The sequence below is a fragment of the Eretmochelys imbricata genome, chromosome 2 (assembly GCF_965152235.1).
Source record: "Eretmochelys imbricata isolate rEreImb1 chromosome 2, rEreImb1.hap1, whole genome shotgun sequence".
Classification (NCBI taxonomy): Eukaryota; Metazoa; Chordata; order Testudines; family Cheloniidae; genus Eretmochelys; species Eretmochelys imbricata.
The window spans coordinates 221,267,911-221,295,216 of NC_135573.1; the positions used below are offsets into that span (position 1 = coordinate 221,267,911).

Genomic DNA, 27,306 nt, shown 5'->3' on the forward strand with positions numbered 1-27,306 from the left:
CCAAAGCCCACTGAATTCAATGGGAGATTTTTAGTTGACTTCCGTGGGTTTTGGATCAGGTCTCAGCCCCAACCCATGTGCCAAGCTATGCACGCTGTCCTCCATTTGTAAATAAAATGACCTAAAACGCCTTCCTTGATTCAAAGTCAGCGAGAAATCTTGGAACATTTCTACACTAGCACTAAGCTCTCACGTGGTATAAAGTGCCACTTGTGGATATTATGCTATCTCCATTTGGCAAGGAGACTCTCCCATTTTGGTGAGCTTAATTATTCATATAGTCACCATCTCTCTTTTAGACTACAGCACTACAATATACCTGGGCACACGGTCATCAGCCCTGAGGAAACTTCAGTAAAGAATGCTACAGCATCTCTCCTCTGCAGCACAGGATACTATGAACACATCAGACCTATCCTCTGCTCTCTAACCTGTCTTCCCCTAGAATATTGAGTCAAGTCCAAGGTTTCCATCCTTATTTTCAAGGCACTCAATAGTCTAGTCCCAAGATACCTTAAAGGTCATCTGAAGCTCCAAGATGAGGCCCATGGTCGACAACTCTGCTCCTCCAGCACAATGGAGCTCTTCAGGCAAGGGTAAAGCTCCATGTCCTGCACAAATGAGCCTTGCGCTGCCCCCAGAGAAAGCTCTGGAACAAATTCCCACAGCAACTAAGGATCATCAGACCTCACACCCTTTGCTTCAAAGTGCAAGATGCAACTTTTTCACCATGCCTTCAATAACAAACACCCAGCAGACATAAAACAGATAAATAAACTAACTCAGAATTTTTCCACTGGGGAGAAAGAGAATTGCATGTGCCAAATGTTAGTCATATTTCTTAATGCACTCCTGGGAGGCACTTGCGTACTGTGGTGAAGAGGGTGGTATAAGAACCTAAATAAAACACAACAGAATTATACAAGTTTCAACTGGTGTGGAAAATTATAACTTAACTACCATGATTGGTAGGAATTTTCTAGGGTACTATTTAAATAATGAAAAATGTTTTTCCTGGCTGTGCCCCTTCTCCTCTGTAGTGTTTTCCAGGTTATAGCACTAATAGGAGCAGGCTGTGAACAGGGCTGAAGGGATATACTCAATGGCATGCTTTGACCTATTTGGTCCCTAGTCAAGCTGATGAGTGACAGTGTCCTAATGTCAGTTCCCGAACACTCTGATAATCAACATGCTGACGTCTGTGGAACTAGTGTGACGAGGTTTTAAAGGAAGTTAAAAGGACACTTGTCAAGGTGATGTGTTCAGAATGTTAACTACTAGATATGGATGTAATACCTGAACTGGGTGTGCTGGAAAGTTCACAATGCCTTGCAAGCCACCTAATACAAGTGCAAATTAGATGATGCTGTAGGAGGAAGCCTATGTTGTTCTGCCCATGCATAGTTCCTAAGTGCACTAGATATTAGGGAGATATTCAAAGGTATGAAAGGCAGTTAACTACCTATTCCTACTGCAAATTAATGAAAGTTGGTCACCTGAGTCCCATTTGTGCCTTTGAAAACTAGAGGCTTCAGTCATATTTCAGCATTTTTACAAAAGAGCCTTAAAACAGGGAAAATTAATGGAAGGGGTAGGCACTGGGTGGAAAAAAAATGTGCAGGGATTCAGGTTCAGTTAAGGCTGGTGAGTCAGGCTTCCCTTAAGTAAAAGGGTTTAGCCACTAAGGTTGGTAAATAACACATTTGAAAAGCTTTAACTTACTTTAACTGGGTGCCTTAACTGTTAACTGGAGGTCAATAGATGCAATTTTTTCAACTGCAGGCCATTAAAGAGAAATAAGAAAAAGAGGTTGTAATTTTTCTGTCTTGACTATCTCATGATCTTTTCAGCACATAAAGGTCAGCTACAATAGGTATTGATAATCACACTCTTTATAGCTCCCTTAAAGTTCAGCAGTTTAGTGAACCACTTCACAGGTTACTAAATCAAATTATTACTTGGCAAGAGTGAATTGGTCCCTTTCCAGTATACTTTAGATGTTCTCTGTGAGCCTTCTCTACTCTAAGGCTTTTCGATATTTGGCACAAGATCTGTGTAATTATTGAGGCTACTCTGGACCTCAAACCCCTAGGGTGCCAATAGTCTGCTCAGCATACTATATCTCAGAGGCAAACACTAGGTGTTTCAGAAGGCTTAGTAGGTCAAGAGAGACCAATCATCCATTTTTGGAACGGACAGTCCTCTTCTGGGGTGATTTGTTCCCCATCCAATACTTGGACAAAACCAGATGTGGTTTTGTCTGATATCAGATAGGGTGGGGTGGGCCCGAGGGCCACATTGGGGTGGGAAACTGTATGGAGGGCTGGGTAGGGAAGGCTGTGCCTCCCCGAACAGCTTGGCCCCAGCCCCTTCCCTCTTCCTGCCCCCTGATTGTCCTCCTCAGAACTCCTGACCCATCCAACCCCCCTGCTCCTTGTCCCCTGACCGCTCCCTCCCAGGACTCCCCACCCCCTATCCAACCCCTATCTGCACCCCCGTCCCCTGACAGGCCCCCCCAGGACTCCCATGCCTATCCAACCCCTCCCCCCCCCCATCCCCTGACTGCCTCGATCTCTATCCACACCCCGCCCCCCTGACAGGCCCCCATGGGACTCCGACCCCTATCCACCCCCTTGCCCCCCCCGGGACTCCCATGCCTACCCAATCCCCACTGCTCCCTGTCCCCTAACTAACCTGGCCCCATCCACACCCCTGACCTCCCCTCACCAGAACCTCCACCCCATCCAATTGCCCCCTGCTTCCTGTCCCCTGACTGTCCCCCCAAGAACCTCTGCCCCATCCAACTGTCCCCTGACTGTCCTCCACCCCCTTATCCATCCCCCCTGCTCCCCACCCCCTTACCATGCAGCTGAGAGCAGCAGGAGCTTGCAGCTCTGCCGCCCGGCCAGAGCCAGCCATGCTGCATGTGCAGAGGCATGACTGTGGGGGAGTGGGGACAACAGGGGAGAGGCCGTGGGCTAGCCTTCCCAGCTAGGAGCTCAAGGGCCAGGCAGGATGGTCTCGCGGGCTGGATGTGGCGCGAGGTCCATAGTTTGCCCACCTCTGAGATGGGGGATGCCATTTTTAAGAACATGTCATACTGTGCCTGCAAGCTCACACTGCTGAGGGCAGGGCAATGAGCTCTTAAAGATGTCCCCCCCCCCCCCCCGGTTGTGATCTCATGCATGTGAAGCCATGTGGTGGGGGTAGGGTTGCCCTGGCAGGGGCAAGCCCACCCCATTCCCAGAAGTATTGGAATATCCTGTATTCCAGGAATGTGTGAGTGGCCACACAAGGTAGTTCCATCATGTAAGGGATTACAAGTAGTCTGGTAAGCTGGGTTCTATCACATAACTGGTTTGGAGTGGAGATATAAAAAGAAAAGGGAAAGCTGTTACAGTAGCAGCTACCTCAAAGGAAGGCCGTCTCCTCTCCTAGTTTGCTGAAGGTTGGAAAGACCTTTTGGTGGTTGTTACCAAGTGTTCTCAGCTGCTTTGCTCTTTTGCCCAGGCTTTGTTTTACCTTCCATGGCTGGTATATCTACCCATCCGTCCACAATACAGGCAAGTCTAAGAATTCCATTGCTCTTTCTTTAGAACATTAAAATATCATATTGTCTAAAATACATACAGAATTGACTGCAACCAGGCCTTCTTTTATTTCTCTGTCTGTGGATGAGAAATTTCCAGACCTTCAAGAAGAACAGGAGTACTTGTGGGACCTTAGACTAACACATTTATTTGAGAAGAAGCTTTCGTGGGCTGCAACCCACTTCATCGGATGCATAGAATGGAACATATAGGAAGAAGATAGATGGATAGATACACTTACAGAGAACATGAAAAGGTGGAGTAAGAGGCTAATTAATTAAGATGAGTTATCAGCAGAAGAAAAACTTTTGTAGTGATAATCAAGATGGCCCATTTAGACAGTTGACAAGATGATGTGAGGATATTTAACAAGGGGAAATAGATTCAATATGTGTAGTGACCCAGCCACTCCCAGTCTCTATTCAAACCCAAGTTAATGGTATCTAGTTTGCATATTAATTCAAGATCAGCAGTTTCTCATTGAAGTCTGTTTTTGAAACTTTTCTGTTGCAAAATTGCCACCTTTAAATTGGTTGCTGAGTGGCCAGAGTGGTTGAAGTTTTCACCTACAGGTTTTTGAATGTTATGATTCCTGATGTCAGATGTGCGTCCATTTATTCTTTTGCGTAGAGACTGTCCGATGTGGCCAATGTACATATGTATATTCCTATATGTTCCATTCTACGCAAGATTCACTACAATTATGTTCAAATAAATTTGTTAGTCTCTAAGGTCCCACAAGTATTCCTGTTCTTTTTGCAGATACAGACTAACACGGCTGCTACTCTGAAACCAGACCTTTTAAGCTCACTCTAAATCTATATTTTTTCATTGTTTGCATATGCAGTTCAAGAGTAGGCAAGTGACACTTTTCAGGCAACAGCCATGTGAATGGGAGAACATATGAGGAGAATGTATTATTTTCCACTTAAGAGGCAGACTGGGTCTTATGGTTTTAAAATGGAATTTATTTATTGTGCAGCTGGAAGCAAGCAATATAACCCTGAAGGGTTTGAATTATGTCAGTCTAGACCTGTAATGCATTTGTTCTGGTGGCACATACAGAGGGGGAAAAAGATTAGTCTGTGTAAACTGTGTTCTATTTTCAGTAAATATTTAGTATTCATGTGTTTGTTTGAAGAAAGTTCAGTAAGTGCAAATGCCAGCTTTTTGAAAGCATGTGATTGATTATTTGTACATTTGTATTCCTTTTCAAATAGTAAGGAACTAAAAATTGTCACCATTTTTTTTTCACAATGTATTTTCACACATTTTACCTTCCCCCCTCTCCACCCCCGACAGACATTTTAGTGCAGAAAATCTCACTTCCTTAATACTTTTTAAATCTCTTTTCCAAATATAAATTAACCACTGTATGTGTGTGTGAAATACATATACACCCACACGCACACCACAACATCTATACCTATATATCTAAAATGCTGCTCATGTCTAACTTACAGTAAATTAGAAAAGAATAAAATAGTGATTTTTTTTAAAAAACATTGCATTTGGACTGAAATCTTGTATGCTAAATATCACCCTAGCATAAACTATTTTATGAAGTCTTCAAAAAGGGGAGTTATTTTGGTGAGGGCTACATTGATCTGTGTCATTTATCAGTGTATTAAAAAAAATCTTTTTGAAAATACCAACACAATAAGCCATCCTGACAACATGTATGTATAAAGCAATAAAGAATATGAGGAAAATTGCACAGAGGACCGGTCTTGCATAATAAGACTTTGTGTATCTTGCTAAAACTGAATGCAGTAACACCAAGACAGAACTAGTTCCATAATTAATGCAACCTTTCCCTGCAGTTCTCAAGATCTGAGAATGTTCTGTCAACAGTGCTGTTGATGATTTACTCATAATTGGATACCTGTTAGTCATCTGAAACAAAAATACTGGAGTATGAGTGTCAGCAGACAGATGCAATGGCCAACAACTTCAATGTTAGGGTAGTAACAATTTTCTTGTACTGGTTCTTCATCAGGCCTTTTCATGAACAAACTGCTTCATATTCATATATAACTGCAGTTATTATGGCTGGGCTTGTTGCATTGCATTGAATGATTAAACTCCCACTGGCTTCAATGTGAAAAGGGCAGTGAAGTTGGGACTGAAATTCACCCCTGTCCAGGGCAAGGCCTACGCACCACTCATGCCCTATTGTGAGTCTGCTATATTCTGCACTACGTGAAGCTTCTGCAAGACTTCCAGCCTGATTGCTCCTGATATTTCTTGTGGTCAAAAGAGGTTTGTTTCCAACTGTGCTCGGCTTGATTGGAACTATTATGCAGATACTTACTGCCACAGTTATTCATGCATTTGTCCACTCAAGATTGGATTTCCTTAGTGTGCTCTACATGAGCATGCCCATGAAACCATTCAGTTAGCGGGAAATCTGATCATTCTAGACAATGCTAGAACTGCTGCTTCTCAGAGTATTGTGCTCTTTAGATTTCTGGTCTACAACAGGGTAGCTTATCCCTTTAATGGCTAGAGACCTGGGGCCAGCCAACCCTAGTTACTTAATAGGCACACCTGAGCTGGAATGAGATGATTCCCCTATGCAGGAAGCTGGGGTAGAGGGAGGTTATGATCGGGGGAGGTTCAGGCTCAGTAAGAAAAAAGTAGAGAGGAAGCTGTAGTATAGACAGTGGAAGAACTCTTGCAAGAGACCCTTGAATAAGGGGTGGGTTTGGACCTAGAAGCTAGAGCCAGAGGGCTGAAGAGGGCTGACTGGCAGGGAGAGCACATTCCATGAGAGTAAGGAAAGACTCCGGCCATGTAGGGCTGAGAGTGGCCTGGCTCAGAGAGCAGATTCTGGGGGGAGAAGAGAAGTCCCAGGGCTGAGTTTTGTTTTGTCTTATATTGATAAAATTAAACCCTGGGGGAAAAGGGGCAATATTGAACAAAAAAGCCTGTCTGGAGTTCCTTCAAGGGGAAAACTGAGGCAGGCTGCTTCAGAATCACCCCTGGCTGTGGGGGGACGAGGAATGGGAGGCAGCCACCCATTGACATGGTCCAAAACAAATCCTAGTTTCCAACTTCCTTTCCCATATTCTTCCAGAAAAATATGTCCTAACTCTGCTACTGCTGAAGCTTAGTTTGGCCCTGAACAGCATCTCTCAAGTACCAATCTTCACAGCAATGCTGTACAGAGTAATGGGAGCTCTTGTACACAAAAAACAGTTACCTACTGTGATGTTACTGACATGAACTGTGACCGTATAGATCATAGTTGCACCAAATCTTATACAAAGGAGGTCCAGTAAGGTGTCTATAAAGAGGTTATGATTTGTTGGTTATGATTATTCTATCTGTATGTGTATATCATTTTTGTAGTTGAAGTTATGAATATTGGCTATGTACTTGTATCTCAATGCGTTTTGATTCTAAGTAGCTGCAGTGAAGCATTTGGTCAGCTTCTTGAGAAGGGGCTATTCCCAGTAAGTGCCTAATCAAGAAACTCTTAATTGACAATGGACTTTGGGAGATGTCAGTCCACATTGAGCTTTCCTGGGAATGTTCAAACTAACATGTAAACAATGGCATCGGCCTGTAAAGAACTGAGTCATGCATGGACATGTGGCTTGCCCATATGACTCCAGGCTCCATCTTGCTTCTGTGATTTCCACAGTAAGAACGGAGCGATGTCCTTCCACGTGGCAAGAGAATATAAAAAGCCGCTGCAGCTCCTCCATCTTGTCTTCAATCCTGCTTCATACCTCTGGAGGGACTTCGCTACAAACTGAAGCTCTGAACAAAGGACTGAATGACCCATCCCAGCTGTGGATGTACTCCAGAGACTTGATTTGGACCTGCAGTTTATTCCATCACTGCTACAAGCCTGAACCAAGAACTTTGCCATTACTGTATGTAATTGATTCCATTTAACCAATTTTAGCTCTCATCTATATTTTTCTTTTTATGAATAAACCTTTAGATTTTAGATTCTAAAGGATTGGCAACAACGTGATTTGTGGGTAAGATCATAGAATATCAGGGTTGGAAGGGACCTCGGAGGTCATTTAGTCCAACCCCCTGCTCAAAGCAGGACCAATCCACAACTAAATCATCCCAGCCAGGGCTTTGTCAAGCCTGACCTTACAAACCTCAAAGATTCCACCACCTCCCTAGGTAACGTATTCCAGTGCTTCACCATCCTCCTAGTGAAAAAGTTTTTCCTAATATCCAACCTAAACCTCCCCCACTGCAACTTGAGACCATTACTCCTCGTTCTGTCATCTGCTACCATTGAGAACAGTCTAGATCCATCCTCTTTGGAACCCCCTTTCAGGTAGTTGAAAGCAGCTATCAAATCCCCCCTCATTCTTCACTTCTGCAGACTAAACAATCCCAGTTCCCTCAGCCTCTCCTTATAAGTCGTGTGTTCCAGTCCCCTAATCATTTTTGTTGCCCTCCGCTGGACACTTTCCAATTTTTCCACATCCTTCTTGTAGTGTGGGTCCCAAAACTGGACATAGTACTCCAGATGAGGCCTCACCAATGTTGAATAGAGGGGAATGATCACGTCCCTCGATCTGCTGGCAATGCCCCTACTTATATAGCCCAAAATGCCGTTAGCCTTCTTGGCAACAAGGGCACACTGTTGATCTGACTGGTATATTGACCTAGGTCTGGGGCTTGGTCCTTTGGGATCAAGAGAACCTTTCTTCTTTTACTGGGGTATTGATTTTCATAACTATTCGTCCTCATAACAAGTGGCACTGGTGGTGATACTGGGAAACTGGAGTGTCTAAGGGAATTGCTTGTATGACTTCTGGATAGCCCATGGGGTAAAACCAAAGTCTTCTCTGTTCGGCTGGTTTGGTTTGCCTTGCCTTGATGTGCAAAGGAACCTCAGCCTTAGGCTGTAACTGCCCTGCTCTAAGCAATTTGTCCTGAATTGATTCTCTCAGACGTGTCCCACCAAAGGCAGCATCGCTACACCTACCTTTTCGTAACTGTTGTTCTTCAAGATGTGTTGCACATGTCTATTCCACTGTAGCTGTGTGCGCGCCTCATGCACAGTTATTGGAGAACTTTTTCCCTCAGTGGTACCCATCCGGGCGGTCTGAGCACCCTCAGTTGCTGCGCGCCACTGTGTGCCAGCATAAGAGGCACGAGGCAGGCCTACACTACAGTGGAATGGATGCGTGTAATTGCTAATTGCTTGACAAAGAAAACTCTGCTATACTGCTGCTTCATCTGGCCTCATTGCTCGAACGCTGCTGATCTTGCTCTTTCTTTGTCGCCTCTGCCTTAGCTAGGCTACCTCAGCAGTTCTGGGGCAGCTGAGTCTGGGGAAACAAATCTTCTTTCCACCAGGCTGCTAAAGGTGGACCTCACCACACATCACCTCTGTTTTCTCTACAGCAGCATTCTTGGTCACAGTGGAACGTCTGAGGCTGAAGATTACTGTCCTCCTGTGCACAGTAAACAGTCTCCTGAGCTGAAGGTCCACCCTCTAGTGACAGGCTCTTCCTCAAGGTATATTTGTTGAAGGCACATTTCTTTCACGGTTGGGTTCCTATGCTATTTCTTCAAGAGCATTGACAAAAGCCTTGTAGTTTTTCCTCTCCTCCCATTATCTCCAACCCCCACCTTGAGACGTTTATAGCTTACCTGGTATCTGGCTATCCTAATCAAAAGATCTAGAAACATTTTAAATGTAGTCATTCATTGTCCAAATCTTTCACCTTTTTAAAATGTCATTTTAAAGGAGTTAAAAACAGGAGACACAAAACGTTAGATCAGAATACTGGGGCAGGGAAGCTAAAGAAAGGAGTCTCCTGTTTATGACTGGACAGTTGGTATCTACATTACTGAAGGATTATTATAGCACGAGACAGATTTTTTCCATCTGGCTTGCAGTCTCGTGTATGCATGCAGCAGTAAAATGATCCAGCTACTGTACTCTGACTTCTGCGAAATATGAGAAGTGAGGAGGATGTTGTGCAATATCTGATGCAGTTATGTGTGACTTTTCCCCTACTAAACTTCATTCAAATGCACCGTCTAAGGAGCAATGGAAAGTCTTTGTATGTAGCTCCATGCAACCTTTCGCCTACTAAACTTAATTTAGCTGAACTGTGGACTATCTCAGCAAGCTGACAAAGTTCTTGCCATTGTACGTCAGTACTTTAACTTTATGGGGAGACAGAAAGAAGAGAGTAGAAAGATATGTCCCTCATTAATAATACTTTCTACTTCTATTTTGCTTTCTATCAGAGAATATCAAAGTGCTTCAAAAACATCCAGAAATTAAGCCTCGTAACCCTTATGAGGTAGGTATTACATCAATTTCACAAATAGAAACAGTGTCTCAGAGATTGACTGACTTGCCTGTATTTGCACAAGAAGTCAAAGAGAGAGTCACAGATAAAACTCTCTTCTCCTGACTCCTAATCCTGTGCTTTAGACACAAGGCCATTCCTTCCACTTAGATACAGGACTTCCTGGTATCCTTGTAGAAAGGGAGGGACTATCCTTATTTATGACAGGGATTGATACAGGAGAGCAGGAAGCGCTTTTTACTGTATTGTGGTAGAGAGCAGAGAGATTTTCAATGTTGTGTTAAAGACCAAAACCGAAGCAAAGCTAAGAACATCATGAGCAAACCCAAGAAAACACTGCAGTGACCGAACAATTGAAAGCCTTATAGCTTCCTTTCACAACACCCGCTTGAAGCAGGGATGTAGTAATGTTTCAGAAGTAGGGTGGCCAGGTGTCCAGTTTTTGACCGGAAACTCCGGTCAAAAAGGGGACCTGATGGTGTCTGGTCAGATCTACTGACCAGATACCCAAAGTCTGGTTACTGCAGGCAGGAGAGGTGGGGAGCACCAAGTTATCACCTGCACCATCCGACCTACTCAGGGATGTGGGGGGGAGAGGAAAAGCAGTGAGCGATGGGGAAGGTGGAAAAAAGAGCCAACAGGGCAGGGCCTCAGGGGGAAGGGTTGGGGTGAGACCTGGGGGGCAGGGGAGATTTCAGCACTCCTGCAGGAGTGTCCGGTTTTTAAATATTGCAAAGTTGGCAACCCTATTCAGAAGAGAAAATTGAAATATTGACAATGACTAGATGTGATGAATCCCAGTGTTTAGAATCTGATATTGTGCTTCAGTACTAGGCAGAGTGCAGTTTTCCAATATTTTGGATGGTGGACAGGTGCTGGTGGACCATGTAGTGCTGGGGCCAGAAGGGGGGCAATGGAAGGGAGTAAGTAAGGATCCAAAGCAGGAACAAACAACACTGTGGTTAGGAGAAGTTGCTGAGTTGTACCCAAAGTGGGTTCCATTTTAAGTATCTGCAATCCATTCTTTTCCTCCAGATGTGATTTGATAATGAATCCAGCTAAATTCCTAGGTTCGTGGGTACTAATTAATTGCTAGTCCAATATTCAGAATATCCCTAACAACCACTATCAGAAAATACCACCAGAAATGTTCACAAGAACTCATAGTTACATTACCCAACACGTGCTGTAATGTCCCCAGTTACAAACAGTTGCAGTTCGTAAAAAATAAACACAATGTCGCAATATTGGGGAGAATATGTCTTTCCAGAAGCAATTATTTGAATAATAAAGCTCTTTTCATTGTTGGATTATACTTGTGGGTAGCTGGTACTCACAGTAGCCTATTACAGAAGTTTGCCTTCTGGTTTTCAAAAACATCTAGGTCTTTGTGTTCCTGGGGCCTTAGCCCTTTATTAGTTGTGGTAGGGCAGCATTCTTGATATTCTCCCTTCAACAATTATGCTGTACCAGTATACCAAGAGTAAAATAGAACCCATATGACTTCTATTCACCCACTCCCTGCTTAAGAGTCAGTGGAATGCAGTGAAATTACTGGAGTACAAAATGCATTTGAGTGATGATAAAAATATGAACAAAAGGGGCTATACCCTGTAAATTTTTCCTATCTAGAACTCGGTGTGTAATAGGAAACTACTCTAAGGATATAGATGGTATTTGTATTAAGGAATGAGAGCAGCCAGGCAAATTACAAAAATGGTGTTTGTAGGGGGATTAGAGCTGGAGAATTCAGACAGGGAACGTTCCCACCATAAATGAACTCATTAACAAGCAGGGCTGGCTTTAGGGGGTAGCAAACAGCGAAATTGCCCAGGGCCTTATAGTACAGGGGCGTTTGGGCTTCAGCCCCATGGGGTGGGTCTCGGGCTTTGGCTTCAGAAGCACTGCAGAAATCCAATGTGTAAACAGATAAGGGAGGCAGGATGGGGGCCTATTTCTTACTTTCTGCCCTGAGCCGAGCAAGTCTAATGCCAGCCCTGTTAACCAGGTTGTAAGCCCAAAACTTGATTTTGAAAGTGGTCACTCTTGAGGACCTTTCCATGTTCTCAACTGATCATTACAATCAGCAGGGACATATTTTTTTTAAGTGCTTCCTAATTTGAGATGATTTGTTTTTTATCGACTGCATGACAGCTATCCATGCCTGGCAGGTGGATTAAATAACATTTAAATAAAATGAAACTCAAACAACTTTCAATTAAAATACAGTCTGCTGGCAAGAGCATTAGACTTTAATTTATTTTTAATTTAAGATAAACCAGTCCTGTTAAATGTCCTTGTTTTTGCTATATAATTTCCACACTGCAATTTCACTTCTGTTCAGTAGAGTGAGTGCAGAAAGGGAAGAGTAGGAGAGGGGGATAAGGAGAGGTAAAACAAGCAAATTGCAAATGCCCTGCAAGTGGAAGGATAAAAGAAATAAGACCTAGGAAGAGAAAATGTTGGGATAAAGCACCAGAAGAAATCTTAAGTACAGAGTGTTTTGTTCTATATGTTACACTATAGAGGCTAAATCAAACAGTTTGGTTAAAATATGAAAATATAAATAATACTGATTAGTTATATAGGTGGATGGAGACTACATCCCTTTTTAGCATAGCTTTTAGTGGAAGTTGGGCCTGCTGTTAACGACCAACATTTAGGATGTCACCCTGGCTGGAATTATTAGCACCATATTTCAATTGCACTCCTTGTTCATTATGTAGTCTTTTTTTTCTTTGCTTTTATTTGAGTGACTTCAGGGCTTGTGAAAATGTTGAATAGTACTGGAGACTGAAGTCCTCTCTCCACAAAGCAGGTAGAGCACTTTTCCCAGCCCTAGCTGTGACCAGAGGAGACCAGCTGAAAATGAGAAGAAAAGGAGTACTTGTGGCACCTTAGAGACTAACAAATTTATTTGCGCATAAGCTTTCGTGAGCTACAGCTCACTTCATCGGATGAGAGTAGCTCAGTCCATCATTCCCAAGCCCCTCTCTAGAGACAACAAACAAGGATCACAAGGTGAGGGCCACTAGGAACCAAACTACCAGAGGGTCAAACAGTTGTCTTTAGGCAGTTGGGCCCAGATCCCCAAAGACATTTAGGATCCTAGCTTCCACTGCAATCAATGGAAGTTAGGAGCCTAAATACTTTGTGGATCTAGGCTTTAGTCGTTATCGACCCAGGATGCCGCCTAAGTGACCTAGAGGTGAAAAGCTCCAAGTCCCATTATCAGTCATTGTCAGAAACATTGAGTGCACTTCAGGATGTTCTTTGCACAGATCCCATCTCCTGTGTTAATATCCATCCCCAGTACTACATCACAATTACAGCCCACCACAAAGGGAGAAGTTGAAAACCTCACCAGCCTCCTATTCTGAGTTAGTCCCATACCCACATCCCAAAACGTTAGCAGGACAGCTGGAACCTTAAACTACCTACAAAAGGAGGCAACCCAGCCCCTATAAAGCAACTGCTTCTTCCTTAAACTGCAATGGTCCCAGCTTCTTGGATTTAGCAGTATAGGAAACAGCCTCATGCAGAAAACTGCCAAATAAGAATTGTTATGCAGGTGACAAGTGGAATTTACAGCTCATAATTGGTTGAGAATTCCATACCCAGATAGTCTGTGCTATAGCATCCTATTATTTTTGATGCCTTGTTCTCCCCTTTTACATTTTGGTTTTTTAGACTGTAATTGCTTTGGGTCAAGGGCTGCCATTTATATTAGCATCACCCATCCCAAGTGTTCACAAATTGCAAGATTAAAAAAGAACTAATAGTTTGGGGTCTTTTCTTTGACATCAGTCATGTGAGCCTTTAGGAGTCATGTTTTCCAGAGCCACAAGGGCTAACAACTGTTTCTGAATGAACACCACAGGGCTCTGGGGCTGGAAGAAAAACACCAGCAAATAGTGTGAGAAGGGAAAAGGGGGAGAGCTGGCACCACTCCTAAAGTGACCAGATGTCCCGATTTTATAGGGACAGTCCTGATTTTGGGGTCTTTTTCTTATATACGCTATTACCCCCCACCCCGATTTTTCACATTTGCTGTCTGGTCACCCTAACCACTCCGGCCAGCACAAGGAGGGTCCCTGCATACCCGAGGCTTCTGGGGGCGGTGGGGGGGGGCAGCGGGACAGCAATGTTAGTGCAAAGTTTTCTTTTACTGTGATTGCACCCCAGCAGCGCCCCGCTGTGCTGCGGCCCCAGAACCAGGGGACACCCGGAACAATAGCGCAGCGCTGCCCAGCCCGGCAGCCGCGGGCGACGCTTCCCCCCAGCCTGTCCCCATGCCTAGCCCCGCCCCCGTTCTCAGAATTCTAGGAAGAGCAGCTCCGGCCCCGCCCTCGGGAATGGGGGCGGGGCCCAGAGGGGCGTGGGTCTAGCCCAGCGGATTGGCTCGCTCTCGAAGGCCAAGCTCGGCCGGAACAGTCAGTGAGGCGAGCAGTGAGCTGGGTCCCTGGAAGGACGCATTCCGCGGGAGGAAACAGGGGGTTTGACATTGATTTGCCTCGTAAACAAGGACACTGGAGAGGTATCTAGGCAGAGCAGAGGCCCCGCCCCACCGCCCTACCTGCGAGCCACCACCGCTGCCCCTGTTCCTCCTTCTCTGGAGTCTCTCCCCAGCGCCCATTGGGTTCCCTTGGGATAGCACAACCGCCCCGCCCCCCCACTCTGCCGGACAATGGTACTGGCGAGAACCGCTGGCCTGTCTCATCCCAGCCCAGGGAAGGTTCTGTTGGGCGCGGTTTGCCTAGAGCCACGCCCCCTGCCGTGGCCCCGCCCCGCGGGAGGCAGGTGTGTGAGTGGTAAATAGCGCCGCACGTGAGAGGTAGCTTCAGGAGTCGAAGAGCTACCGTGGCGCGAGCCTCCGAGAGCTCGTCGCGTCACCGCACCTGCCGCGCGGGGCGATGAGGGCCGCGCGGGTCACCCTGCGCAGCGCCGCCCCTCTGGCGGCGGGCGGGGTCAGCAGCCCGGTGCCGCGCGAGGTGGAGCGCTTCTCCCGCTACTCGCCCTCCCCGCTCTCCATCAAACAGTTCCTGGACTTCGGTACGGGCCGGGGAGCGCGGGGGCGGGGACGGGGGGCGGCGCGGGGTAGCTCTCCTACCCGCCTCGGGCTCTGTGCTGCCGGCGGGCACCCTGGCCCGGGACTGGCTCCAGCTCTCCGGTGATGCCCCCGGCAACCCGCGCGCTGCCACTGGCCGGCCGGCTCCTTCCTCGGGTGTCTCGGGCTCCGGTGCGCCCCCCGCCCCCGCTCTAGAGACACGTGGCGTCTTGACGCCCCTGTCCCGCCTCTGCCCTAGACCCTGGCTAGGGGTTGCCCGGAGGCCCCCGCGCTCCTCTGCCGTGGGTGCGGGACGCTGCTCTCGTCGTGAGAGGGCTGCTGCGCTGCCCCGAGATGTTCCCGTTATCAACAGCGTGGGGGACGGGACCCACCTCTGTCTGCTCCACAAGGCTGGAAGTCAGCAAAGCGGAACCGTTTGGCAGCCGCTGTCTGGCGCTGACCGCTGCACGAATCCGTCAGTCCAAGGAATGGCTGAGTCCCCGATCAGGAATTGGATCATGTGTGTGTTGCCGCTGGCGTTGCCCGGCGCCACAGGAGTGCTCCCCCCCCCCCCCCGAGGTGCTGTTCTCCGACTGGGATAGTAAACGGAAGCCTGTACTGCTGGCAAGTCTGCAGTGAAGCTGAAAGATCCAATGACTGTTTTCAATTAAAGTTGAATCTAAAAATATGCAAAAATGTATCTTGTGCATTAGTATTGTTGATGGGGAACACCTTAAATAGCTCAACTGTCTGTGTTTCTTAAACTGTAGTGCATGTGAACAGAACAGATGTGATTTTTATGCAGTGGTCACAATATGAACGCTTTGTTCTGCAGATCTGATTTACCATCTTTAGCAGCTGTGAAAAGTTATGTTCTGGTGATCAGATTTATGGGGTGGGGGTGGATGTTGGCAGACCACTTGTAAGAGTTCACTGTTTATGTAGGCTAGCTTGGCTTCTATGGGTGATAAAGAGGCAATTCCCCCTACTTGAACTTGAAATGCAAAATATGCCTTTAACTAGATGTTATTATACAGATGTCTGTTTCTTGCTGAACTAGGTATCCACTGCAATCATCTAGAAAATATCTAGAGTAAAGAAGAAATAGCCAATATAGCATCCTTGATAGGTTTACATATTTATGCTCTTGTGCATCTGCAATAATGTAATCCTGGGATTTGAGGGAGTCTGCAAGAAACCTCTTCACACTTGTATGTTGAATATGCTTTAAAACAAAAAGTAACTGTTCTTATTTTATAGGTTCAAGTAATGGATGTGAAAGAACCTCTTTCGCATTTCTGCGGCAAGAACTTCCTGTGAGGCTAGCAAATATCCTGAGAGAAATTGACCTGCTTCCTAATCAGTTACTGAGCACTCCATCAGTACAGTTAGTAAAAAGCTGGTAAGTGGGAAGGATTTTGTTTAAGTGCTCAATACAGAATATGTCAGAGGTGACAGAGTGGAATCTTAGAGCTATGGCAACTTATTAACTTGTTAAATAGTAATTTTGGGAGGAGGAGAACTTTTTCTGCAACTTCAACATTTTTAACAAACAGTTTAAATAAGCACCTTTTTTTTTTTAATTTCTTTTTGACAATCTTTTCTAGGTACATTCAGAGTCTAATGGATGTAGTTGAGTTCCATCAAAAAAACCCAGAGGACCACAGGGTTTTATCCGAGTAAGCATTTCATTTTTCATCTTCCTTTCCATTTTCCATAACACATTCAGCTTACAATGACTGACTATGCTGATAACCTAGCATATTTGAAAGACCTGGAGACTGGACTTGCTATCAGTACAAGGCATATTAAGTGCTAACCATTTCTTGCAGTAGTTTTTTTTTTTTAAATAAATATGACATGTTGAAAGTGACTAAGCCAGTGCAATAAAGCTGACCAATTTTGATATCTCAACAGATCTTGTTTTCAGGGCCAACAAGTCTAATAGTATTTTAACTGGCATGAGAGGAGGAAAAACCTTTAAACAAAAATACTCTGGGACATCCCATTCCAGTTAAAGTTCTATTTCAGGTTGAAGTACTGGTTTTGTTTTAATTCAATTCAGGTTCTTATGAACAAATAGACCTAGATATTTCATATTACTAATATTCTAGTGTATTCTTTCACTTCACCTATGGGCCAAAAAGCCCCCTCAAACGAAAATATTGTGTATATGATTAAGACATAGGAAGTGGCTAGACATGAGAAAACTTTAAGGACAGATGGCGAGAGAGAGTGTTGCATATAGATTAAGTGCTTTTGGCAAAGTCAGGCAATTTTGCTTGCCACTTTACCTTAGCCAGAAGTTTATTTTTCTGCCCCTGGGAAAAGAATGACTTTGGCCTGGTCTACACTAGGAATTTACATCAGTATAGCTAGGTCTCTCTAAGTGTGAAAAATCCATTCCTAGAGAAACATAGGTATACTAATCTAATGTGTGTAGACTGTACTAGGTTGATGGAAGAATTCTTCCGTAAACCTAGCTATTGCTTCTCAGGGAGATGGATTACATACACTATGGGAGAATCACTACCTACACCAATGGGAGGATCTACACTGAAGTGCTGCAGTGGCACAGCTGTGTCATTGTAGCATTTATGTGAAAACAAGCCCTTCAAAGTGAAAATCATCAGAGAGATGACTGACCTTTTTATGAGACTGGTTCACCATCCAATTACTCTGATGTAAAACTGAAGTGATACATGGGTGAATCAGGCCCTGTATTTAAAAAGTAAGATCTTCTGTTTAGGTTAGTGATGAGGTCCTTCCTTTGAAGGTTATGCTATGAGGTGGCCTTAAAACACAATTGCACTTATAATTTTTTTTTTTAAATATAAGCACTTTGCACCATAACTTAAGATGCTACTATAGAGAATTTCTTGTTTGAAATTTGCCCATGTGCAGTCTTAAATATTTATCTGAATGTGTCTTGTGATTATCTAGCTTTATAGATACACTTGTTATAGTCCGAAATAGACACCACAATGTTGTTCCTATAATGGCGCAAGGAGTAATTGAATACCAAGATGCCTTCAGAGTGGACCCAGTCACCAATCCAAATATTCAGTACTTCTTGGATCGGTTTTACATGAATCGTATATCCATCCGGATGCTAATAAACCAGCACAGTAAGTCTTCACTTTTCCCTTGAGAAAATGCATTGTAAGTGTTGTGGAACATGTTAAATTAAAAGTTTCTTATGAGTGTTAGAGGAGTGTGTCAGGTGACTTCATATGTCACTAGTGTTTTAGTATTTTTAACTGCAGATAGGAGCTAGACGAATACCAGAATATGTATATGTTATCTTAATTTGAAACTTCAACGTTAACTCTAAACTAATGAAAATTCTTGTGTAGAAATCTAGTGATATCATCCTCACCTATGAATAGACTCTTCAGCATTTCTCAGATGCAGCCACTAGGGGCTTTTCTTATGGCCACAGCCTCCTGGGCAATAACTTGGGGGTGGGGCGGGGAGCAGAGCTGTGGCCCCTGCCCCAGGGCCACCAGCAAAAGTTGGGCCCTGCTTTCTCCCCATGGATTCACAAATGCCAGATGATCAGGCAGCCAGTGAGTTCCCCATCTTCCCGGGAGTGGTGAGGCTCAGGCTTTCACCCTGGGGTGGCAGTGGCGGGCTGCAGGTTCCTGCCATGGGGCTTCAGCCTCCAGCCCTGGACCCCGGCCATGGGTGCTGGCCCTCAGCTTACCACCCCACTGCATCACTCCTGGCCCCCACTGTCTCCCTATCCACCTTCCGTTCCCTGGCTTGCCAGGGCTGGGTAAGTCTGCTGTGAAAATTGATATTTGTATGTTTTAGTTTCACTTTTTACAGCCTCCCAGCCAGCTAGTAAGTCTGCTGTGAAAAGTGATATTAACAAACATTCAGTTACTTTTCACAGTAGCAGACTTACTAGCTAGCAAGTCTTTAAAAAACAGGCAACCAATAAGCAATAGAAATAACAAAGATGAGAATGTGCAAAGGACCTTATTTGTGTTTCTATTCTGATTAGGTGCAGTAAAGAATAGAGACAACTGTACATCATTATTGAGGCTGCAAAAAAAATTCTACATAAATAAATTAAAATGATTTTGACATGTATATGTGCATATTTATTTTTCCCTTCTAAAGTTAAGTATTTTAGGAAATATTGTCAGAGTGGCCACCAGCAAGAGTTGGTGGCTGCACTCTGAGGCTACCAAAAAATTTGTTGTGAGAACCCCTGCTTTAGATGTTGATCCACTAGTAAAAAAAATTAGCATAGTTTGTGTCTTTGCGATAAGCGGTAGTTCTCTCGGCACCAAACCCTCCCTGTCTTTGACTCTTGAAAATCTAGACTATATTTCCCATTTTTTTTGGGTGGGGCGGGGGAGGAGGAGGCCTGAAAAAAATCTCCAGTATCTGAAATTATTACTTGCCAAAAAAAAGCAATATTTTCGTGATCAATTTGAATCCATGTGAATTGACTTTTTTCATAATTTGTTGCTTACCTGAAATGAAATATAACATGACATTGGTTTATCTTAAACAGCACTTCTTTTTGATGATAATACCAACTCAGGTCATCCACAGCACGTTGGCAGCATTGATCCATGCTGTGATGTGGTGGGAGTGGTGAATGGTATGTACATTGTTAAATCAGTAGGCTCTCTCTTCATGGTTAGCACTGACTGTTTGTCTGCAAGTAGTTTGACATGCAGACAAAAGATGTGCATATGTGGGGTGTTGAACATGACTTATTTTAAGTGCCTGACAGTTATCAGCTGTAGACTAGTTGATCTCCTGGTTTTAAGGAGGGTGCAAAATAGTAGAAGAATTTAAGACATAATCAAGTATTGAGTGGTAGATGAGGTGGGAGCAGTCCATGACAAATCAACACCAGCTGTGTGGTGGCAAACTTCTATCTTTCACTCTCTAGGCGTCTGTTCTACAAAACTCAAATTATGCTGTAAAATCTAGCAATGCTGTTACATTTGCATATTTAGACTTAACTCTTACTACATTCATCACATGATGCATATCTGTTATAAATATTAATGTTAAAACATGCATGTTTACATATTACAACACACCAGATATGAATGTAGTATGAAGTGATATGTTGCCAAAGAGAATAAATTGCTATATTATAACATTTCACTTTACAACTGCATACACTTACTTTTGTAAAATTAAAAAATATTACAGATGCTTTTGAAACTTCCCGGAGACTCTGTGACCAGTATTACTTAGCTTCTCCAGAATTAAGTCTCACTGAAGTGAATGGTAAGATAATGGCTTAATCTCGTATTTGCAGACTAATAATCCTTATCAATAGCCAAACTGACTTCTCTAGCTCTTAGGAGACTCTTTCACTCAATCTCTTCTGAGTGCTTTTGTCAGAGTAGCCATATATGGCTTCCTCTTGAACCTTGTTTACCAGTTGGCTAGTCTCATGTTTGCTCCTTTCCACTTCTTTAAGGTCCTCCAAATTGCATTTTTCACCTCAGTTGTTGGAATCCAAGCTCTCTGCATTTTGGTTCCATAAGATAGCACATTGGCTTTCTGACTCTCAAATATGAACTTTTTTTTGAGTTGTGGTTCTTGCAAATGCTTCAGAGAATATACTTGACCTGTCTATATATTAAATCGCACAAGCACTGGCATATGATGGCAAGGAATAAGCTCTCTTCACACTTAGAAAGTGGATGCAGGCCTGGAATTGAGGAACTGTTGAGTTCTAATCCATACTCTCTGCATGTGTCTGATTCTGGGCAGTTAATTCTTGCCCACTCCAGAAGAATGCTAAAAACTGAATGATGTGCACAGTCACTTGAAAATAATTCAGTGGTGTTCATGAAATAATGCATTGTGAACAAATTGGTATATGATGTGCTCTTGAGTGAGTCTTATTTTTCCCCCATTTCCTTATTTACTATAGCATGACCTCATTTGCTTACAATAGAGTTGATTTGGGAAGCAAAACCAACAAAAGAAAAGCCTTAAAACTGGGGAAATCTTTTTCTTTCCCTCCCCTCCCCCCCAGGAAGAGTGCCAGGACAACCCATTCACGTTGTTTATGTTCCTTCCCACCTCTTCCACATACTGTTTGAGCTCTTCAAGGTTTGTAAACCCATGTTTCTGTTATGAGCATGCCATTGCCCAGTTCTGTGAGCATGAACTAATGTGTTTCAGTCTTTAACCAGATTTGGTTTTAGTTTGTCTTGCCTAAGATCAAGAACTATAGCTCTTGTCACTAGAGGAAGGGATGGTAGCAGCAGATAGGAATGCCGTGGGATTCAGATGTAGTGGAGATTTTGGGGTGGAGGGGGATATTATGCCCTTTATTAATCTTGGTCTTGCGAATTCTGGAGTTTCCATTTTGTCAGTGAAGTTAGAAGGGCCTCATGGTATCTGTCATCCTTGTGATGCACAGAAGGATACGCAAAGAGGAATGGGAAGCACCAAATGAGCATGCATCCCTGTCTAAACATCTTAGTTTATGTAAAATACAAGATTGGGGAGTGGAAGAAATAAAATACCATTATATGTGAGGTAGGGACTGTAGGGTATGTGTGCTCTTGAAAGAAAAGCGAATGTGGCAGCAACAAAAATAGACCAAGAGGTAATGGGATTGAAAAGCTGGTGTGTGGCTTGTTTGGATTAAAGTACCTAGGACTCTTCAGTGACCACTGGGCATGACTGTTGTCTTGGAATCTAACTACAGCTTTCCTTTTTAAATTTATAATGTCTAATCTTCATGTTGGGCAGGTACAGCTTAATTTCTGATATGTATATTGAAGTGCCCTTTCCAATAATTAAACCCCAAATGAAATGTCTGCTTTGGGAGTCCACTTCTAGATGCAGGTTTTCCTTCAGTCCCACTACACTAAATTGCTAAGAACATTCCCCAAAGACCCTACCGTTAGGGGTAGGGGGAAAGTGTAGTCAACTCTTTCTAACAAAGACCTGGTGTGCACTTGGAAGAGGGAGGTGGGGAGAGGCAGGAACCACACCAGAACCCACTATCTGTGGTGCTGTAATAGTGACATACAGTTAATTGAGCCAAACTCTTCTGATTGATGGTGATTACCTTAATTTCCATAGAATGCCATGAGGGCAACAGTTGAACATCAGGAGAACAATTCTTCTCTTTCTCCAGTTGAAGTGACTGTCGTTCTAGGAAATGAAGACCTGACAATTAAGGTAATCTATTACTTGACTGCAATAGCCTATAAATGAAATAAAGACTGAATGAATATTCCACAACAAATAGCAATAGAAAAGCTCGCTGACTTATAACTGTAGGACAAAGTTAATATCTACTAAAGAGTCTTTAGTTGAAGATTACTCTAGGCGGTTGTTTATCAGAAATCTAAGCTTTTTGTGGTATCTAATCAGGAATAACTGATGGGTTACTGGTGGATGGGTTCAGCTGCTAATGTTCAATGCTATTTCTAGTACAGACTTACAGTTGACTAATTTTTTAATCAGATATCTGACACAGGAGGTGGTGTTCCATTGAGGAAAATCAATCTCCTGTTTAGCTACATGTATTCCACAGCACCAAGACCAGTGTTGGATGACTCTCGTAATGCTCCTTTGGTAAGATCTGAAATCTACAGTAATTTTATAAAGGAACACTGCAAGATAGAGTAAAGTACTTGGAATCTTCTCAGAGTCTCACTGCTTTGTAAGATAGTCACAGGTGAATTGAACTTCACAATAAAAAAATACACTTTGTTGGAATGGGACCAATGGCATTCTAAGGCTTCAGCATTTTTCTTCATTTGTACCTTTTAAGTCTCTCCCATCTCCACTTTAGGCAGCTTTTTACTGTCTCATACCCTTTCCATTTAAAAAAATTTCTCGCACATTAGGGTTTTTTTTTTTTTTTTTTTTTCACCTAAAGTTAAGAATGACCTCTGGTGCGAAAATGGTGAACAAAGCAACTATGTGTTACAGGGGGCAGTCTTTCAGTGGCTTCTGCTCCCTCCTTGTGCCCCAGTCCTATGTTAATAGCCTTTAGGAATACTGTTCAAATTGGGCCATGTGTCTTGTTTTAAGAATAAGTTAGGTTCTCCCAGCAGTGATTGAGACTAGCTTGGATGCGCTTCTAATGACTGTTGGCTCAAAAGTGGAGATGTGTTGGTTGTCTAACAACCTGTGGACATCTCTATGCTAAAATCCCTCTCCTCTCGAGCCGCAACTTGAAGGAAGGAGCAATATTTCAGTGATCTCTGCTCCCGATCCTCACTCCTCCTCATAATAATATCCTGATTGGCTCAGTTGCTGTCAACAAAACCTATGTTTGCTGCCAGGAGGAACAGAGTAGAGGCCATTGCAAGGGTTCCATCTTTGATTTTTCTCTGAAGCGATATAGCCAGCCATTCTGCATCTTGATTCTCTTCCCTCACTTGCACTCTTAACATCCCTGCCCCAAATTGGGACCCTTTAGGAGACAAGCTTAGAACAGAAGCTTCTTTGCCATCTTTTCAGCTCTCCGCTTCTGCCCCATATCTGGTTTAAAAAGAGAAGACATGGCTGGGGAAACTTAAATACAGTATGTAAAAGTGAGAGGTGTAAAATATATAATTCCACAATTGAAGACTTGGACTGAAAGATCTTTCAACATGTTTTATGATTGAGGATGAGATTAACTTTTTTCATAAAGTTCCAGTGTTCTAAATGAGGCTTCCTTGTTAACATTTTTTGTGGGGGAGGGAGAGAAGCTCTGCAGTAATGGAGACGTCCAGGGACCTAAACTGTCTCCCTTGAACAGTCGTCATGCTCTCTGGAAATGGAAGAAATTTTTATTTTGATGTATTGTACTTATTTCTAGGCTGGTTTTGGGTACGGCTTGCCAATTTCTCGTCTATATGCTAAATACTTTCAAGGAGACTTGAATCTATATTCTATACCAGGTTACGGAACAAATGCTATTCTCTACCTGAAGGTATGTGCTTTTGTTACATGAAAGTAATATTGCTGATCACTTATCCCACTTAATTGACATTAAAGTGTGGGTCTACACAAGTGACTGACTGAAGGCCTAACTTGGCCTGCAGACCCTCTGTTGCTGGTGAGCTAGAAATTACTCAGCTTGACTGTCAGAGCTGAGGGTAAGTTTGTAGTATAAATTGAAATTGCACTAGTTTTCAGCTGGTCCAATTTACACTGGTATTTGAGGCTGCGGGCCTCCTTCCCACACACACGTTAAGTAGAAACTTATGGACTGAGGTGCTGGTTGGAATTGAGGCACTAAAAGTACAAAGATTCAAGTGGCAGATCTTCACTCTTCATTGATCATTGTCTTCAGCAGTGAGAAATCCAGCCTTATAAGGAAATATAAATAGTTGTTACCAGTAGCTTACCTGTTCAACAGCTGTTGTACAGATGCTGAATTCTGGGTAAGTTAAATACTTGATTATGTCAGATTCTTCATTAGATAAGAGTCTAGCCTACTACATACACCAGGTTTCTGCAGAAAGAAAAGGAGTACTTGTGGCACCTTAGAGACTAACCAATTTATTTGAGCATGAGCTTTCGTGAGCTACAGCTCACTTCATCAGATGCATACCGTGGAAACTGCAGCAGACTTTATATATACACAGAGAATATGAAACAATACCTCCTCGCACCCCACTGTCCTGCTGGTAATAGCTTATCTAAAGTAATCATCAGGTTAGGCCATTTCCAGCACAAATCCAGGTTTTCTCACCCTCCACCCCCCCACACAAATTCACTCTCCTGCTGGTGATAGTTTTTTGGTAGTCCGTGCATCTGTTTCTGAGAGGTACTTGTGCTGACTGTGTCACAAAACTTACTTTAAAATACAATTATCGAAGCCCAACCTATGAAATGGGTGTGTGTGTGTACACACAAAGTGTTCTACTTTACAATAACTTTTTATTTATACCATCCAAACCTGTCTATTCATCATAGAATCCTATTTTATCTGTAAAATGGGGTAAGATGTACTAAATGCCCCTTCAGGTCTTGTGAGAAAGGAGCTGTCCTGCTATATTCAGGATTATCTTGATTTTTAAATCGCCCCAAAGAAGTCCTATCATGCAGAACACAAACAGGTTCATGGCCTGTAAAATCTGACCGCAATATGACTTGACACTTAATGACAACACGTCTTTCTCCTGTCCAAACTCTCCATGGCAAACCTAAGCACAACAGCGCACAGTACTGTGGCCTGTTGCAAATGCAAAAGACTAATGTTCAAATGACTATTAATCCAAGTATGTCATTATCTATGTAACTGTAGTGTCAGTGGCTCAGGTCTCAAACTTATTGTTAAATATATATTGCTTTGATTTTTTTAATGCTATATTTAGAACTCCTATTGTTGTGGAACAGTGGCTTGAAAGAGATTTTTTTTGTTTGCTGTTTAGGCTCTTTCAACAGCATCAGTAGAAAAGCTCCCTGTGTTCAACAAGTCTGCCTTTAAGCGTTATCAAATGGCTACAGAGGCAGATGATTGGTGTAGCCCAAGTAAACCAAAGAACTCGGTGAGGCAAAGTGCAGCTGTGTGAAAGAAATGTCAAGTTGTTAGAAGGGAATCAAACTGTCTCTTCAATCAGGACGAATGCTTGAGGGCATTACTCTACAGCTCCTTCCAACAGGTCGTGGAACAGAAGGAGTCTGTCAGTCTGCTGGAAGAAGGGAAGGAAAGATCATGCTGCAGATCTGGAGGTTATAGTCTACCAGGGCTGGCCTTATGGGTGGGCAACATGGGCAACTGCCCTGGGTGCTGTGGTCAGCGGGGCACCATCAGTGCTTAATTTGTTCCGGAGCTTGCCAACTCTGAGCCCCGCCACCTCTCGGCAGGGGAGTTCATAGCCCCAGCACCTCTGGACTGCCGGTCAGCAGCAGCTGCTCTCTGGCCACCCAGCTCTGAAGGCAGCACTGCCAGCAGCAGTACAGAAGTAACGGTGGTAGTATTATACCATCCCACTCTTACTGCTGCATTTCTGCTGGCGGTGGCATTGCTTTCAAAGCTGGGTGGCACCTGACCAGCAGCCACCGCTCTCCAGCTGCTGTGGTCAAGCCCCAAAGAATGGGGCAGGCCTGGGGTGCAAGCCTACAGAAAGGAGCTCTGGGCAATGTGAGGGGGAGGCAGCAGGACCCAGGGGGAATGGGAGCTCAGGGAGATAGAAGGGGCCAGGGGCAATGGGGGGAATAGATGGGGAGGCAGTGGGGGCCAGGGGCAATGCGGGGGGTAGAGGCCAGAGGAACCAAAATACAAGTTGACCCAGGGAGCCATTTTCCCTGAGGCTGGCCCTGGTCTAGACTGCACAATTTGACCTGTACCATTCAGTACAAAGAACCTAAAGATGGGTATATCTTTCAATGTTGTTGCCCTTACCAAAAAAGGCACCTAAGAAGTTCAGATTAATACTTCAGTTTTTCCAGGCACATGATCTGAGACTTGATGTAATAGATATATACAGTTTCTGAACCATGTTTAACTCTTGAACCTCTAAATGCTGACAAATGTCAAGTACCTATTTTTTTCTCCCAGAACAGTCACTAGAGCTTCACCATCTATTATGCAACTCTGCAGTTAAGTGCATATATGGGTGTACAATATTGTCCTATTCAGATCCACTTTAACATGATGGCAGCAGCAGGATAGGAACCTTAAGGTGTAGCAGGTTGGTAGCCATGTGTGGGTCAAAGTATCTTATGATATTAGAAAGTCCCATTTTTCTCCCTGCACTTCCCAGTGATAAATGTTAAACAACTTTTATTCCAAAAATAGCTTTATTCGATTATTTTTATTACTTGCCCTGAATGGTAGAAGATTGTGCCATTTTCAGAAATTGTTTGTTTTTAAAAAAAACCTTGAACGCAACTTGCTTGGTAACTTGGAGAAGGCTATGTGTTTGTATCTTGGGGAATGCTTTTGATATCAAATGTTTAGGCTTGGATTTTTCAAAGGAGCCTAAGTATGGAGAATCCAGTACTTCACATGAACAACTAGCATCCATGCTCAGTTGTGGGATGGTTTTGTAATGCAGATCATCTTGGCTAGAAGCAGAGCACGCGCCACTAAACATTCTTGCTGTGGACATCAAATTTTATTTAATTCTTAATCCAAGCAATAGTAGACTGTTATACTACCTTGCTCAGCAGAATGAGTTTTAACTGGTACTGCATATAACTGTACTGTACAGGGTTTTTTATTCCATTAGTATAGATTTAGTCCATATGTCTAGTAAAATTTCAGAGAGATGTTCCATCTTCAATATAGGGATGAAAAAGGTCCTCTTCACTGTGTCACAATGCTTCAGTAGCTTATAAATCTCGAATGCTAGACAAGGTCATGAAGTGCACCTAGACATAGTCTCTCCTTTCAAGTAAACGTTAAATT

At 43.6% G+C, this 27,306-nt stretch overlaps 1 protein-coding gene across 1 annotated transcript; it reads left to right on the top strand.

Moving 5' to 3' along the window:
* Positions 1–14,745: 14,745 nt before the first annotated feature.
* On the top strand, positions 14,746–26,089 carry PDK4 (pyruvate dehydrogenase kinase 4). Its single transcript, XM_077808073.1, has 11 exons — positions 14,746–14,950; positions 16,206–16,347; positions 16,553–16,624; positions 17,889–18,073; positions 19,474–19,563; positions 20,130–20,207; positions 20,968–21,044; positions 22,029–22,127; positions 22,416–22,526; positions 23,764–23,877; positions 25,325–26,089. Exons 1-11 carry the CDS (start codon positions 14,812–14,814, stop codon positions 25,463–25,465), a joined length of 1,248 nt encoding a protein of 415 aa, XP_077664199.1. The 5' UTR covers positions 14,746–14,811; the 3' UTR covers positions 25,466–26,089.
* Positions 26,090–27,306: the final 1,217 nt, after the last annotated feature.

Excerpts from the sequence above, each read along its gene's own strand:
- PDK4 (XM_077808073.1), top strand. The coding sequence starts at position 14,812 with ATGAGGGCCGCGCGGGTCACCCTGCGCAGCGCCGCCCCTCTGGCGGCG. Across the intron at positions 16,348-16,552 it reads GTACAGTTAGTAAAAAGCTG|GTACATTCAGAGTCTAATGG; the intron begins GTAAGTGGGAAG and ends AATCTTTTCTAG. Across the intron at positions 22,128-22,415 it reads ATGAAGACCTGACAATTAAG|ATATCTGACACAGGAGGTGG; the intron begins GTAATCTATTAC and ends TTTTTTAATCAG.